The sequence below is a fragment of the Lissotriton helveticus genome, chromosome 2_1 (genome assembly GCF_964261635.1).
Source record: "Lissotriton helveticus chromosome 2_1, aLisHel1.1, whole genome shotgun sequence".
Classification (NCBI taxonomy): Eukaryota; Metazoa; Chordata; class Amphibia; order Caudata; family Salamandridae; genus Lissotriton; species Lissotriton helveticus.
In genome coordinates this window covers 1,033,873,192-1,033,889,130 of record NC_136059.1, presented here as the reverse complement: position 1 = coordinate 1,033,889,130, position 15,939 = coordinate 1,033,873,192, and the positions used below count along the sequence as shown (strand labels likewise).

General features: G+C 49.5%; 1 protein-coding gene across 1 annotated transcript in view; it reads right to left on the bottom strand.

Moving 5' to 3' along the window:
- The window catches only part of FRMD3 (FERM domain containing 3), a 669,011-nt gene extending 654,327 nt beyond the window's left edge, over positions 1 to 14,684 (bottom strand). Inside the window, exon 1 of the mRNA XM_078675836.1 lies at positions 14,381 to 14,684. Coding sequence (XP_078531962.1) covers positions 14,381 to 14,524 — 144 coding nt within the window. The 5' untranslated portion in view covers positions 14,525 to 14,684. The remainder of the gene's footprint in view (positions 1 to 14,380) is intronic.
- Between the last annotated feature and the right edge of the window lie 1,255 nt (positions 14,685 to 15,939).

Here is a 15,939-nt window from a genome sequence, read left to right as displayed (position 1 = left end):
TGGCTTGTATGCATTGGGCTAATGGTGCAAACATGTACCTTTACATAGGGTGCTTCAAAATGAAAAAGTAAAGAACAGCCCTGTCTACTTCTGAACACTCATTAGATTTACCTGAATTACATTTCCAGACAGTCCCTGGATTGTACTCTTCTGCTGTGCACCCCCTGTGCAGGAGCAGTCCATCCCAAGCTAATAGATGAAGTCACTGTCAAAGGCAACCCCAAACACAATTGGCCACATTGGGGTGGTGCACCTTGATTCTCTATGGTTCTTATGGTTGCCCCCTCCTTTTATGATGACACAAATATACTAAAAAGAAAATGGATTGGAATGCTGCCCAGCGTAATGACCACTGGTCAAGGCTGAATCAGCATTTCCATCCATCATTTTTTTTTCCTGTCAGAGCACATTTTCATGTATTTCTCATATTCCAAGCCTTACCTCTGCCAGATGTGTAGTGGAAAGAGCAAAATAATTTCCTGTGCACACTATATAATGTATTTCACACTCCTAATCTGTATTGGCTCATTTAATTGTCAACTGGGCTAACGGCTACCTCAATATCCACAGCAGGCTGACAGTCCGTAACTCCTTTGCAATAGACCCAACTGAAATATGGCCAAAGGATGGTTTGTCCTATCACAGAAATAGCACATGTGGAAGGCCTGACAGAATTACCGCAACCAGAACGGTACTACATTTAATCTGAACAACAAATTAAGAGAGTCGGGCATTGGGAGCCTTGGCCAAAGACCATCACAGGAACAACATTGGGCACACTACCCCACAATTACCAGCTACTAAATCCCCAAAGTTACGATGTGCCATCTCTAGCGCAGCAATGGGATGTGAAAAAGTGCAATGGCGGACTCCAGCACTTAAGCGAGTCCTCCTCAAACGTTTTCCCTGTACCTCTTGATTTTTAAGATTCAAAGCACACGGTGTTCAAGAAACGATTGTCAATGTACAGTCAATGTTCAGTGCAGGTTTTCTCGAGCCTTCCCACATTAATATGGCTCCATAATGTCTGGAGAATATTGATGCTCAGCATGCAATTCAATTTCAAGGCACTTCTCCATCAGTCAAGGACTGACCGAGAGCCCAGGACAGCCATTACATGCATCCCTTGCTCGGCGAGCCCTGAGAGCAGAGCAGACTCAAGCCTCTGAGGCCGTCCTGCAGTCTGGTACAGTGGACACCTGTCCTGATCCCCTCATTCCGAAGCCCGCCCCCATCAAGCTCAACAACACCCTGTCTGGTCAGATGTGCACAGACCTGGTTCCCACAGAGGAAGAGACATTTCCAAACCACTTATTGTGCAACACTCCAAACAACACTTACAAGCTGACAGGGAACAGCTTTAGTAGTCTTGCAATGGCAACAGCTGTTAAAAATAAACTTTTGGTGGGAATAGCACTTCTACACATAGGTCTTATACATTCATAAATGGGAAGGCAGTGCTGAACGCAGAGCTCTACCAGAAGCAACCGATTCTCCACATTTTACCCTAGCTATCTGCAACGATGCCAACCTTTGGAGCTGCAAGGTCAGCTTCTCTCTTTAGTCAGTCTTGTTATATAAACAGTAGAAATGTTCTGTGTGACCTTCTGAAATATTTACCTGGTCCAACGTTTGTTAATGGAGTTAGGGCTTAAGTACATTTTAAAGCATAGTAACATTGACTGCTGTCAGACAAGTTGGAAAAATGAGTGTGTTCTATTTTTATGTTTATACATACTCTGGCCTGGCCAAACACTGCTTGCCAGCGTGGAGACTGTACACAACGACGATATGTCAGCAGTCGGCCAGTGATTTTGTCTATTTACCAATAACAAAGCTGCACTCAAGTAGTGTGCAAAGGTCACACATACAGTGCAATATGGTATGCATGATTTTAGTGCATACACTGCAATTACAGTGCATGACGATACCACTAGAGCATCCAGAAGCACAGCTTTACATACATGTGTTTTATTCAAGCGCGCAACGCCCAAAGGGCTTGTTTGTGTCAGCCGGGCTGAGACAACTTCCCGGGCACACACACACTGACAGTTTTTGAGCTTCTGTAGGCTGGCTGGTCTGGCGTCCATCCTATTGCAGACGCACCTCAGTACTTTAGGGGCTTTAAAAGACCATTTACTTGTTAACGAGGCTTTGTTGTTGTTTCACCCCTTCGCAGAGCCCAAGCATCTCCACTCTGCCTATTGCTGGAAGAATTAGGCCCCCCCCTGAAATTGTTATTATCCCCATCCCCCCCGAATTTTTAACTCTAGTTGCACCTCTGCTTTAATTGCCACTTGCTACCCTGACATCGACTAAAGAGTCATATCCTGGTCCACTGGAATTATGCAGCAGAGTATCACCAAATTATGTGGTAGGGTTAACTAAATTATGCCTGTGCGAAAAGGCAAATTATGCGACATAATGTGGCACATATTTTGATATTATCCTTTTTTTTTTTTGCATACGGTAATGCTGTCTACGCAAAAATGATACCTCATCAGTACCAGTTTAACAACCAAATACAGAAATAAGCAACTAAAAGCGATCCGTTAACCTCTTCAAAAAGCCTTCCACAGCATGCAAAAGCAAGTCTTCACCTTTGCTGTTACTTTTCATCTATTTGAGCAAAAAACTAATTTTCTTTTGGTTAAAATCTGCAGATTATGCAGCAGATGATGGATCGTGAGCAAATGCGTTGAATCCATAATAATGCAAGAAAAGCAGCTGCCGCAGAATCGCATAATTCCAGTGACTGACTGAACAATGCCTCTTTAGGTTTCAAACTTGCAGACGCACTTGGCAAGATCAGGTGTCACCAAGCTCGAGGCGTGCACAGACTGTTCTGGTGAAGCAAACTTTCCTGCATTACTTTATTGCCTTTGGCACATTGTATTGTATTGTATTGTAATTGCATTTATATAGCGCTTACTACCCCTGACGAGGCGTCAAAGCGCTTTTTCGGCGAGTAGCAAGCTACTCCAGGACCCATAGAGGATTAGTGTTGAATTAGTATAGTGAAACATGCAAATACATTTTAAGTGTTGGATAGGTTAGTCAGTTATTTGGATTTGGAATGATGGCAGAAGGATAGAGGAGGAAAAAGGTTTTTACTTATATAGCGCTTGTTGACGCACACTATTATGTGGAGTGGTGTGGCTCAATGGTTAGAGGCGGCAGACCCGTAAGCAGAGACCGGCCCGGGACCAGAGTTCAATTCCCGACGCGGCAGGGTCGTGGACCAGGGTCAAAATGGACTCGATAATTCTCGCCTCGCGCCTACTCTAACCAGGGAACACTCTCGGCAACTCTGGGCATTAAGCTTGCCTCATCTCTACAACGGCCCCCCAGGGATGCCTGGTTTCACCTTGGAGATACCCAGAAAGGGACAATCTCACAGGGAAAACCAGGACATGTTCCCCAGCGGTCTTTAGCGCCAGGATACTCCATGGAGTCTGTGAGAAGTTGGCCTGGTAGGGGATGTTTCCAATTCTGGAACCACCTACTACCTGACCAAACAATCCCCTTATGGTGTCTGGTTGTAAGTCAACCTTATTAGACAAGCTATCCTAGGGGTAGCATGGACTAAGCAGCCTAAAGGCTTAACTTAAGAGGTCGTGTTAAGCGAGCTGTTTTACCACATACAATCCTGTAATACCAAATGAAAGGACACCACACAAGTATATATTATAAAAATATATGTGTTTATTACTAAAAACAATCCCCAGTATTCTTTATGAATAAAGGGGCACAAGCGTTAAATCAAAAGCACTGTTTAAACATACAAGTTGCACAATTATGGATGAGGGCGGGGGGCCACTCAAACCATATACTAAACAAGTGGTATAAGAGAGGCCACTCGAACAGTGGTTAGGCCTAGGGCCTAGGGAATCGCTGGGAGCAGTCAGGACAAGCAATGCTGAAGTCGGGAATGGCCCTCGGGATTCGGGAGATGTGCGGAAAGCGCACGCATGCACCAATGTTAACCAATGGTGCGTAAAAGTCAAATAGTTAAAGTTTAAGGACACTTCCGCTGAACCTAGAGGAACAAAACTTAACACACAGACCCTAGAGGTGTGCACCAGTGTGGGAACACCGGCGGAGCAAAGTTACCTCACCCACAGGAAGTGGGTGCACAGGGTCGAAGTGGCGTCGGGTTTTGACACGCAGGCTCTTGGTGCTTGAAGCTGAAAGGGCTGCAGGCAGGGTGAAGACGAAGTGTCCGGTGGAGTCCAAGGGTGGACTCAAGTTGTAGAGTACCTGAAAGCAGAGGGGACAGAGTCTGGGTCACTCAGCAGTGACCAGGGTGGAACCAGGACGGAACCAGGCAATGTCGGGCGCAATCAGGTGGTCGTCGAGGCGCTTCTCTTCGCTGTCACGTGGGCTCTGGGGCATCTGCGACGTCCAGGAGCAGGTCACGATCTGTCCCACGCAGGCTCTCACCGTCGGTGCAGTCGGCTTCCGGTTTGGAGCAAACAAGCCTTGGTAAGAGCAATCCACGCGGGATTGGAAGATGGCGTCTCACTCGGACCAGGAAGGTCAGAGTCGGGGCTCCCTTTCAGGGGAGCTGGTGTGGATCTGGAGCAACCAGAATCACGAGTCTTCTTTTGTAGTTCGTCGGCACAGGGACCACAAGCCAGCTGGCAAGTGACCGGGCCAACGCGTTGAGCCAAATCGTGCCAAAGGGCCCCACGCAGCACTCGTCGAGTGTGGAGGGCTGAACTTCGGCTCAGGAGTAGCTCAGGGTGGGGGCTTCTCAAACCCCGGTGTACAGCTTCGAGGGTCACTCGTGGGCTGCACGGTCAGCGTCTCGTGGTCACTTCAAGATGGCGTGCCCCACGCTTCCGGTCGCCTCCACGGGTCTCAGCTTTGCAGGGACTGTGGATCGGGCTGTTAGAAGCTGGGCAGGCTTGATCTCGTCGATCTCAGTCGCTCGAGTTCCGGCGGGAACTGCAACTAAGTAGACGTCGAGGGCTGGATGGTGCCTGCTGCTGCAGGGTGGTCACTCCTTGACCACAAGGGAGATTCTTCGGGCTTCCACGTTGAGATGGAGGGCGAAGGGTCCAGAATATCGTTTCAAATGTTTCTTCCAGGAAATCTGATGTGCATTGGCACTGCTCCCACTCTTATTCGAATCTGGTGGGCGTGATTACCTGCTAGGTCCCCTCCTATGGGTGGGACCCAGGAAGTGGGTGGATACACCCCCTTCCTTTGATCCAGGCCGCCCTGGCACGAGGGCTGGAGTGCCCCAGAACCGGTTTGGCCGGATTATGCAAGGGGCAGCCTTGTGCGCCCCAGGCAGTGTCTGGTTTCTTTCAAACCTCCCTGCTACAATACACTATCTCCTGTCTGGAGGGCGGTGACACCCTCCTGTGACAGGAAACCCTTTGTCCAGGACCCCCTTGACTGGGTTTCGGTCAGCTCCAGGGGTCCAGACATTTGTCTGTGGCAGAGGCATCCATTTTGTGGATCTTAAGGCCTTTGGAGAAATCAACCGCATTAAAGTGAAGTAACATGTCTTACCCCTCTAGAGGGGTGGAATGCCATCCCCGTCGCCAGAACTGGCGAGGGGATGGTATTCCAAAGCGTATGACACCTTACACGACATGTTTTGATAAAGCCAAACCAGAGTTGCTAAATAACCGCGAGGATTATAAGGCACTTAATAGTATATGGTATGGCATTATCCTGAAACAGCTTAGGGATTTGTTCCCGACGGCTGCAGACAGGCTCAGCTCATGCTAGAGCTCCATCTCACATAAAAACCATGCACCCAGCCTCCAGGATTGGTGAGGCCTGTCTATAGGAGTGGCTCACAGGTTTACATGTGTCCAGATATAGGTTTAGACATAGGTATACTATATCTAAGCAAGGGGTGTGTACACCACCTTACCCCAGCTGAGTGATCAGCCAGTTGTGTCAATTTAAGAACCAGCCAGGGGTGGCAAAAGATATGCTGCAGCCCCTGGTAGGCCTTAGTGGCTCCTGTGCCCTGTGCACCTATAGTGCATTCTACAGGGGCTGACAAGGAGTCCATTTCCAATTGGTATGTACCTAGGGTACATGGAATCCATTTTACAGAGAGAGCAGATGGCCTGGGGCCCTGATTAGCAGGGAACCAGGTCAACTAAGTCAAAAAACCAGCTAAACACAGGCAAAAAATCTGGGGTAACCATAGTCAGGTAGCCACCTTCCTACATAACCCCCCCCAAACGAAAGGAGATAAGGCTATCCTTGGCCAGGTAAGCCTATATTGCCTGAGTGGCCATATAAGGAAGTACCTGCACTAGCATGGGTACCCCCTGTCTCATGGTCCACTAAGCAGTCCCTCACCCTTTGGGTATTGGAGGGTCTCCACCATAGGGAATCACTACCTTGGGTGTGTTTATGCAAAGTTAAAGGCTGGTTTGGATATGGAGTTTTGAAGTGAGGCTCTACTAAGTTAGGGCTTGGCTTCCTCCAATTATCTTCCACCATGTGTGCCTTTCTTTCTTTAACTGAGTTGCACTGTGCTCTCAGGGTCAACCTCTGGCTACCTAAAGCTGGAGGCTGGGTCCCTCTGTTTGGCTTGCTGGAGGGACAGTTCAGGTTTGGGCCCTTTGGGTCCCAGGTTTGGCTGTGCCCAACAGAATCCATCTGTGGGAGGTCCCTAACTACTTTTAAGGGGGCTCCCTCAGGAGTTTTTAAAGTTTTCACCTTACTAGGGCTACTAGTTTTGGTGCACCTAATCTTTTGATGGGGGTGCTTTATTTGACAGGGGGCCCTCTGGGTCTCACTGTCCTTCTTGTCCTCTGCAGCCCTGGGCTGGCTAAGGCAAGGTAGAGAGGGGCAGGTTACCTGCTCCAGACTGGGTCCCACCTGAGAAGGGTCCACTGACATCAGAGGTTCTGTCAGGCTAGGCCCAACCACCTCTGGGGCAGTTCCTTCATCAGGGGTAAGATCAGTTCCCTGAGGAGGCTGATCCTGTCCTAAAGTCTGGTGAGGGGGAGATTTCTCTTCCTCCTCCATGCTCTCAGTTTGTGTGGAGTTATCCATCATTTCAGGTTTCACAACACACGTGTCAGTTTGAGTTTGGGCTGTGGCCATCACAGCCCCACCAACCTTTTCAGGAGGAGACTCAGTTTGGGTTTCTGCTGTTATCATAACAGCTTTGCTATTCTGTTCAGGAAGAGCTTTTGCTAAAGATGGGGCAGGGAGTATCTCCGCCCTACCAACCTTTTCAGGAAGGACATCTTGAATTGGGGCTGTAGCCATTACAGCCCCACTAACCTTTCCATTGGAATTTACCATTCTAGAATGGATTTCCTGTTCAACCCCAGCCCAGGCTGAGATTTCTAAATCATTACCCAGTAGACAGTCTACAGGCAAGTTTGGGGACACTGCCACTCTCTTTGGGCCAGTGACACCTCCCCAGCTGAGACTTACTACTGCCATGGGATGATTTGTTTGGATGCCATCAATGTTTATTACCTGGTATGTGGCACCAGGTAAAAGTTGCTTAGAGGGGACTATGCCATCAGCCACCATGGTGATGCTAGCCCCTGTGTCTCTAAAAGCTTCAACTCTTAAACCATTGATGATGGGTTCTTGTCTATACTTGCTCAAAGTATTTGGGCAAGCAGAGAAGTTGGCAAACCCCATGCCAGCCTCATAAACAAGATCATTGGGTGATGGGGACCTGGATAGGCCAGGGTCCACCTGATTTCCAAAAGTAAACCCACCCAGATTCCTGGGTGTGCTTCCACTTCCTGGGGGATTACTGCTGACAGTAACAGGAGGTGTTGAAGCTGGCTTTGGAGGTATATTTTCTTTATTGTTATTCTTGGGACAACAGCTGTCTGTTTTGTAATGCCCCACCTGTTTACAGGGATAACAATAGGGCTTTTTCTCAGTTGAAGAAGTGTCTTGGGACCCACCCCCATCCTTGGAGTTTTGGGGCCCTGGGGAAGTCTTTTCTTTACTTTTATCCCCACCCCTATCTTGAGGCTTGGTAGACTCCTTCTTCTGGTTACTGTCCTGATTCTTAGGCCTAATCCTGGTTCTGACCCATTTGTCTGCCTTCTTTCCCAATTCTTGGGGAGAGGTCAGATCAGAGTCTACCAGGTGCTGGTGTAAGAGCTGGTTCTGACAATTACTTAGGATCTGCTCCCTCATAATCAAATTATACAATCCTGTAAAGTCATGTACTTTGCTGCCATGTAGCCAACCCTCCAGAGCCTTAGTAGCACAATCTACAAAATCAGTCCAGTCCTGAGTCTGTGTCTTCTGGGTATCTCTGAACTTCAACCTGTACTGTTCAGTGGTTAAGCCAAACCCATCTATCAGAACACTCTTCAGGACTTTGTATTTGTTTGCATCCTCATGTCTGACAGTGAGGAGCTTGTCCCTCCCTTTCTCTGAAAAGGAGTACCATAAGATTGCTGCCCACTGTTCCTCAGGAACCTGCTGTACCATGCAGGCTCTCTCAAGAGCAGTCATCCATTTGTGGATGTCATCCCCTTCTTTGAAGGGGGGCACAATCTTTGTCAGGTTTCTACTATCATAGGACCTGGGTTTCTCTTTTGGGATATTGCTGCCACCAGTGGCATCTAAGCCACACAATTTCTGCTCTCTTGCCAAGGCAAGTTTAGCTTGAGCCAAGGCTACCTCCTCCCTCTCTATCTGGAGTTTGACAGCCCTCATTCTGGCCCTATGCTCTAACTTTTGAGAAGCATTCATGCCTCTCTGTGATTCCCTGGAGGCACTAGAAAGATGAGAGTCTCCTGAGGGAGATCTCACTCTTCTGTTGCCTGGGGGAATCATATGTTGGGTTCTGGGGAGGTGCTGGCCCTCTCCATTCCCCAGTAGGTCCAAGTTGGCCTGGCTAAGCCTACCAACTGGAACCTGGCTACCCTGATCCTGTACTTCTAAGTCCTCAACCTCTGAGTCCTCATCCAAGTCATCATCATCCTCCTCTTCAGGGGGATCAACTGCAGGGGGGTTCCCTCCAGTTCCTGTATCTAGGGAAGCTGCTTTTGCCCTCTCTAAGTCATCCTGTTCTAGGAGTCCTATCAGGATTAGGCAGGTGGGGCTTCTGCCCCTTTTTAACCCTCTTGCTTTGCACAAGACAATCAAGTCTCTGCGGGTTAGTTTGTCATATCCAGAAGTTGCCTGGGTAGGGTCAACTGTCACAGGACTAGACCCTGAGGCCTTTCCTGTGTCGGACATGGTTACTAGTGAGGTGTAAGTGGTGCACTTACCTACACTAAGTGTTTTCCTACTGGACCTTGCTAGTGAGTTGTAGTCAGGGGTGTGCTACTCCCTTCAACCTACAACTACTAAGTTCAGTAGAACTTAATATGCTAAGCTTTTGATTTTATATGTACCTAGAGGTACTTGATGTGATCTTTCAATTTGATATAAAGATTGCAATGGTAAAACAACAGCAAGCTCAAATCCGCACCGCTGCTCACCAATGTGAGAAGTTGGCCTGGTAGGGGATGTTTCCAATTCTGGAACCACCTACTACCTGACCAAACAATCCCCTTATGGTGTCTGGTTGTAAGTCAACCTTATTAGACAAGCTATCCTAGGGGTAGCATGGACTAAGCAGCCTAAAGGCTTAACTTAAGAGGTCGTGTTAAGCGAGCTGTTTTACCACATACAATCCTGTAATACCAAATGAAAGGACACCACACAAGTATATATTATAAAAATATATGTGTTTATTACTAAAAACAATCCCCAGTATTCTTTATGAATAAAGGGGCACAAGCGTTAAATCAAAAGCACTGTTTAAACATACAAGTTGCACAATTATGGATGAGGGCGGGGGGCCACTCAAACCATATACTAAACAAGTGGTATAAGAGAGGCCACTCGAACAGTGGTTAGGCCTAGGGCCTAGGGAATCGCTGGGAGCAGTCAGGACAAGCAATGCTGAAGTCGGGAATGGCCCTCGGGATTCGGGAGATGTGCGGAAAGCGCACGCATGCACCAATGTTAACCAATGGTGCGTAAAAGTCAAATAGTTAAAGTTTAAGGACACTTCCGCTGAACCTAGAGGAACAAAACTTAACACACAGACCCTAGAGGTGTGCACCAGTGTGGGAACACCGGCGGAGCAAAGTTACCTCACCCACAGGAAGTGGGTGCACAGGGTCGAAGTGGCGTCGGGTTTTGACACGCAGGCTCTTGGTGCTTGAAGCTGAAAGGGCTGCAGGCAGGGTGAAGACGAAGTGTCCGGTGGAGTCCAAGGGTGGACTCAAGTTGTAGAGTACCTGAAAGCAGAGGGGACAGAGTCTGGGTCACTCAGCAGTGACCAGGGTGGAACCAGGACGGAACCAGGCAATGTCGGGCGCAATCAGGTGGTCGTCGAGGCGCTTCTCTTCGCTGTCACGTGGGCTCTGGGGCATCTGCGACGTCCAGGAGCAGGTCACGATCTGTCCCACGCAGGCTCTCACCGTCGGTGCAGTCGGCTTCCGGTTTGGAGCAAACAAGCCTTGGTAAGAGCAATCCACGCGGGATTGGAAGATGGCGTCTCACTCGGACCAGGAAGGTCAGAGTCGGGGCTCCCTTTCAGGGGAGCTGGTGTGGATCTGGAGCAACCAGAATCACGAGTCTTCTTTTGTAGTTCGTCGGCACAGGGACCACAAGCCAGCTGGCAAGTGACCGGGCCAACGCGTTGAGCCAAATCGTGCCAAAGGGCCCCACGCAGCACTCGTCGAGTGTGGAGGGCTGAACTTCGGCTCAGGAGTAGCTCAGGGTGGGGGCTTCTCAAACCCCGGTGTACAGCTTCGAGGGTCACTCGTGGGCTGCACGGTCAGCGTCTCGTGGTCACTTCAAGATGGCGTGCCCCACGCTTCCGGTCGCCTCCACGGGTCTCAGCTTTGCAGGGACTGTGGATCGGGCTGTTAGAAGCTGGGCAGGCTTGATCTCGTCGATCTCAGTCGCTCGAGTTCCGGCGGGAACTGCAACTAAGTAGACGTCGAGGGCTGGATGGTGCCTGCTGCTGCAGGGTGGTCACTCCTTGACCACAAGGGAGATTCTTCGGGCTTCCACGTTGAGATGGAGGGCGAAGGGTCCAGAATATCGTTTCAAATGTTTCTTCCAGGAAATCTGATGTGCATTGGCACTGCTCCCACTCTTATTCGAATCTGGTGGGCGTGATTACCTGCTAGGTCCCCTCCTATGGGTGGGACCCAGGAAGTGGGTGGATACACCCCCTTCCTTTGATCCAGGCCGCCCTGGCACGAGGGCTGGAGTGCCCCAGAACCGGTTTGGCCGGATTATGCAAGGGGCAGCCTTGTGCGCCCCAGGCAGTGTCTGGTTTCTTTCAAACCTCCCTGCTACAATACACTATCTCCTGTCTGGAGGGCGGTGACACCCTCCTGTGACAGGAAACCCTTTGTCCAGGACCCCCTTGACTGGGTTTCGGTCAGCTCCAGGGGTCCAGACATTTGTCTGTGGCAGAGGCATCCATTTTGTGGATCTTAAGGCCTTTGGAGAAATCAACCGCATTAAAGTGAAGTAACATGTCTTACCCCTCTAGAGGGGTGGAATGCCATCCCCGTCGCCAGAACTGGCGAGGGGATGGTATTCCAAAGCGTATGACACCTTACACGACATGTTTTGATAAAGCCAAACCAGAGTTGCTAAATAACCGCGAGGATTATAAGGCACTTAATAGTATATGGTATGGCATTATCCTGAAACAGCTTAGGGATTTGTTCCCGACGGCTGCAGACAGGCTCAGCTCATGCTAGAGCTCCATCTCACATAAAAACCATGCACCCAGCCTCCAGGATTGGTGAGGCCTGTCTATAGGAGTGGCTCACAGGTTTACATGTGTCCAGATATAGGTTTAGACATAGGTATACTATATCTAAGCAAGGGGTGTGTACACCACCTTACCCCAGCTGAGTGATCAGCCAGTTGTGTCAATTTAAGAACCAGCCAGGGGTGGCAAAAGATATGCTGCAGCCCCTGGTAGGCCTTAGTGGCTCCTGTGCCCTGTGCACCTATAGTGCATTCTACAGGGGCTGACAAGGAGTCCATTTCCAATTGGTATGTACCTAGGGTACATGGAATCCATTTTACAGAGAGAGCAGATGGCCTGGGGCCCTGATTAGCAGGGAACCAGGTCAACTAAGTCAAAAAACCAGCTAAACACAGGCAAAAAATCTGGGGTAACCATAGTCAGGTAGCCACCTTCCTACAGAGTCGCAGTGCGCTTTACAAGTACACCACCTTTTACATTTACATTTATTCAGGAAGCCCATAAAGGATTAGTGGTGAATTAATATGGTGAAATATGAAGTAGTTTCAGTGGTGGATATTTAGTCAGATTATTTGGAGTGAGAAGGATAGCAGAGGGTTAAAAGGGGAAGAAAGATTTGCCTTCATATAGCACTTTGTTACCCCCTGATGGGCGTTGAAGCGCTTTTCTTTGGCACTGTGGTCAGTTATGTATTGGTACTGTAGACAGCCATCGTCGTTGGCAAAATCACTCAGCCCGTTATGGCACTCGCAAGGTGTCCCAGGCTGCTTTGAGCATTGGTGCTTTCGTGGTACTTTCACCTGACTGGCGAAAGCAAATGCCTGCATGAATCTATATTTGACCACAAACGGTAAAATTGCAGGGTTTTAAAAAATAAATGTGTCCGGGCGGCTAGAGCAGTGTAGCGGCCCTCCTTTGACTAAAATAGGCTTGAAATGTGGGTCGGGCCCTCGAACTGAGACTCTTGCCAGGAGACCCGGTGTCCCAGGTCGCTGCTGACAGACACACCTCCCGAGACAGGCCAGGTGCGGAATGGATCCCAAGCCGCTCGCTGTCTACAGGTAACATTTCTCGGTTCTCAAGTTTCACTTCCTGTTGCGAAGGCCGTCTAGAGTGGCGGTATCTCTGGTGACAGCAGCAAAGAACAGGTCACAACCCCTAAGGCACGAGACAAGCTGTCCCCTGCACAGCACAATACGCCAGCGTCACGCTCTCTAGCTCCCTGTGCGTAGGATAGGCTCTTCCTGGCACTCTGTCACACTTCGCTCTCCCACTGGGCAGTTGAGTGTGTGACGGAACCCGGGGGTAACCGCCCCTCCCTCTGACCTGCATATATCAATCTTGGGTGAGATGGACATTTCGCTGCGCCTTGAAACAAAAGGCCCCATTGAAGAGTTGGGCGCACCATTGTCAGTGTTGTACGCATGGTGTGCAAGCAGTTTGCGCGTTTTCACTGGCTGACACATACTGAGGTTAAAGGTGGGGTGATTCTTAGCATGTGTGTAGCTTCTTTTGGGGCAGCAGGTGCAGTCTCCCTGGGCGAAGCGGCTGAGGGGGGCCACTGAACCCTGATTGTTGCTGTGTTTTTCAATTCAAGCAGCAGTCAGGGGGGCATGTACTTCACACACTGGCTCTTACTGTCAAAGGCTGCCAGTGGAGAAGTGTGTGACCTGGTAAACTGCGCGCCGAGCGTAAGGGGTGCTACATCACAAAGTGCGCTGACAGGAACAGGCGATCTGCAAACAACTGAGAGATGCGGTGGTGCCTCACTCTAAGCAAGCACCAGTGGGGCAGGTGCGGTGAAACAAACGCTGGCGCTGTCCAGCTCACAACCGGAGCCATCAAGCCAGGCTACACTGAGGGGAGGGCCTGCGAGCCGCACATAGCTGCACCTCAGAAAGGCACTCACGCAAGAAAAAAAAACCTAGCTGGACAGCAACTCTCTCCAGGACCGGGCGCTTCCTTCACATCACTTGGCAATGCACCCCCCTCGGAAACCAGCACACGCGGCAGATCAAACACTACTTAAAACTAACACCACTCACAACCTCAAGCTTGACGACTGGAGGGTCAATGTGTCAACGCAAGCCATGCGTTGGCACGCCTTGCGTTCTGCATCACACTTCAACCAGTCCGTTTTTTGTAAACAGCGCAAGCCCCCAAGCCTCAGGCATGCTTGTGCTTCTTGCAACCATTCACCATCCTCCTGCAACGACACAAGGTGCTCCTATGTGGCTCGTTTCTTGCCTAAATGCGGCTTGGCCGCTTCTCCTATGTAAAACTTTTCGACAATGATGAATTCAAACCCACCGGCAGTCAGACCCTCACCCCTTGACAGAAAATGCAAAGCAAGAACCTCCTCAGGGGATGTGAGCGTATGGCACGCTCTCAAGGGGCAGCGAACACACTGGGGCGCAGCGAACGAATCGGAAATGCAACCTGCTCCTGCCAGGCACAGTCCCCGCTGGTGGTGGCTTGTGCGCGCGCGTGCATGCCAGCAGCCCTCCTCCGCAGCAGCAGGCATGGTTGTTTTGTTGTTGTTTCCATCTCATGCTGCTCTTAGCATGCGTGCTTCGCTGCTGGCCCCACATTGTTGCATTTTCAGCCCAGCCCAGTCCTTACCTGGATGTTGCACGCGATCTCGGAGTCGTCCAGCAGCCGGACGGTGCATTTCATTTCCAGGTTTAAGGACTTGATGCTGGAGCTCCGAAAACGGATCATTTTCATGGTAGCCCCTTTCTCCTTGGTGCACTCACAGGAAAACATACAACCCACTCGGAAAGGAAGAACAAACAAAATAATCCAGGCGCGGCGAGTAGCAGGCAGCGAGAAGCCGTCGGTTCAGTGGAGCAAGCAGGGCTGTGCCCGGCCGGAATGCGGACACATTGCGCCTTTCCTCCTCAGTGCGGGGCTGCGCTCTGGGAAGCCATCTGACAGTCACACAGGCGGACGGCTGCCAGGAGAATGGGGCTGGAAGCACAGGCAGAGCAGCGACAGAGGGGGGAGGAAGGAGGGAGGGGGGGATGCTGCTGCTTGTTGTGGCTGCGTCAGGATGGTGAGTCTGACGGAGAGGGAACGCCCCGCGGTTCCACCTCCGACTGTTCCTGACAGAAGCTTTAGCTACGAGCATAGTAAGCACATGGGAAGCGATTCACAAAAAAACGCAAACCTCTGATCCTACCCGCCTGAGAGGGCTCTTTGAACAGCCTACAGGTACGTCTTTTCAACTGAATCACTAACGTGACAGGCGTAGGTAACGTATGTAATGCCATGTTAACAGGGAGACTGCTCCAATAACATTACGAGAGTTGGCTCTACACTCTGCAAAAACGCCCTGGGTTTACAGTGCTAGCCTGCTTGTGATATTACATAAAATCTTTTGTTTTTCTTTTTATTTCATGTTCAAAATACATTTTCAAATGAAGGCTTTCTTTCCTCAACATGCATGCACTCCACTATAGACCTAGTTTACATAAATATGTTTTGGAAGTGTAGATATGTGTGAAAGTAGTGCTCTAAATGTTTGTGGATAATTCCTTCAAAGTCACCTCAGTTTCAGGACACACCTGGAAACACCTGCAATCCCACTTCTGCAGAAAAAGTCACACCTGGTTGTACTATCACTGCGCGCACTGTCGCTGTACAACACTGAGAGACGCCAAGAGAAAAACGAATCAACCAATCCTCTTAAGTGTGGGCAATCCCTGCTAATGGAGTTCTCCAACTACATGAATGATAGACCTCAGTAGGCAGGTCAGGCTACACATCTGGCTGTATACACTAGCTAAGGTTCCCATAGCATGGGAATCTGAACTGAATGTGGAGGATGCCTCTGATAGGATGGTGTTGATGTGTGTGGAGAGATAGATTGTTCAGTGAATGTGCTGTTCATAAGTCATCTGTAGTTAAGTGGAGCACCCCCATCAGATTGAAATTCATAATGAAGAGGAAATCTTATTCACAAGCGACTTAGTTAGTCAGTACACACCCATAGCACAGAAAGAGAGTTCTGAAGCAATTTAGTGGTGTTTGATAACAAAAATGAAGACATAGGGTTTGTATTGCAAATGATGAAGGTTATTGTTACAACAATTACGTCAGAATTAATGATGAGTTTTATGCTCAAATTACTGGAACTATTATGGGCTCCAATGTAGGCCCAGCGTATGTAAACACATTTC